The 1,085-nt window shown below is 34.4% G+C and overlaps 1 protein-coding gene across 1 annotated transcript in view; it reads left to right on the forward strand.

Annotated features, from left to right (window-relative positions):
* LOC106659203 overlaps positions 1-637 on the forward strand; it is a 17,181-nt gene extending 16,544 nt beyond the window's left edge. The window contains exon 5 of the mRNA XM_014381619.2: positions 380-637. Coding sequence (XP_014237105.2) covers positions 380-637 — 258 coding nt within the window. The remainder of the gene's footprint in view (positions 1-379) is intronic.
* Positions 638-1,085: the final 448 nt, after the last annotated feature.

Genomic DNA, 1,085 nt, shown 5'->3' on the forward strand with positions numbered 1-1,085 from the left:
ATTTCATTATTTTTAGAATAGAACGAAAATTGCCTGATTTTTTTCACATATGGGGGACTTTTTTTCAAAAGTATTGCATGATCTTCGGCCAAAATGAGTCAAATTAAGTTTTTATGCGATTAAAATTCCTTCAGAATGAGGAATATGATTACTTGAAGTAAGTGCAAAGTTATTCGATGACTTAGGTTATTGTGACTTTAAATGCAATTCGAATTTCATCTTTCGGATGATGACTAGACTTATGTACCACTCTTCAAACCCATCGAGGGAAACGGATTCTCAAAATATAATGCAAAACCTTTACAAAAAACCTGCAATGACATTTTAAACTTAATTTTCCAGCTTAAAAATAATTTTGATCACTTTTTTAACTTTTCAGACCACTGTGCATCGGACTCCCCGATACCTGCCTGTAAAACTTGCCATTAAAGGAAAAATACACATTGTTAAACAGAAACCTAGTGTATTCAATGACCTCCTCGAACGGAATCTTGGATGTATTGACGATAAGCTCATATCTACGATCCAAACAATCCACCACGTCCTCCAACATCACGTTGGTGAACAAGGATACCACATCCATAGAAATGAAACAATAATTATGGGGGATATTAACATGCTTGATTTTATTGATTAATTCAAAGCTATTATTGATATGAGAAGGAGGTGACGGAAAACAAGATTTTAAACTATTGTACAGAAAAGAAGCTAGGAAGTGAGTAGGGCTATTGACCGTTGATATTATGGGTCTGAATGCTAAAGTAGGCTTATGGATTTTAGGCAAGCCATAGCATTTGGCCAAGGTGGTATCTGTCTGTGTGAGAGCATATATAGGATATTTATGATTAAGAAGCTTGCGGTCGTTTAAATCCTTAAGTATATTGTAAACGTTCTTTTGTAATTTTTCTAATGGATTGCAGTCCACTGTGGAATATGTATGTTAGTCCCTGAGCATATGTTCCATAGCTGAAACATATGTAGACCTTTTCAAACAGACCGTCACATTACCTTTATCTGAATTCGTAAAAAATATATCAGGATTGTCTCTCAAGAATTGCCTATTAAGAGTTAACTTTTTTTGGATC

The sequence above is a fragment of the Trichogramma pretiosum genome, unplaced genomic scaffold, assembly GCF_000599845.2.
Source record: "Trichogramma pretiosum strain Unisexual culture from Peru unplaced genomic scaffold, Tpre_2.0 scaffold74, whole genome shotgun sequence".
Taxonomy (NCBI): domain Eukaryota; kingdom Metazoa; phylum Arthropoda; class Insecta; order Hymenoptera; family Trichogrammatidae; genus Trichogramma; species Trichogramma pretiosum.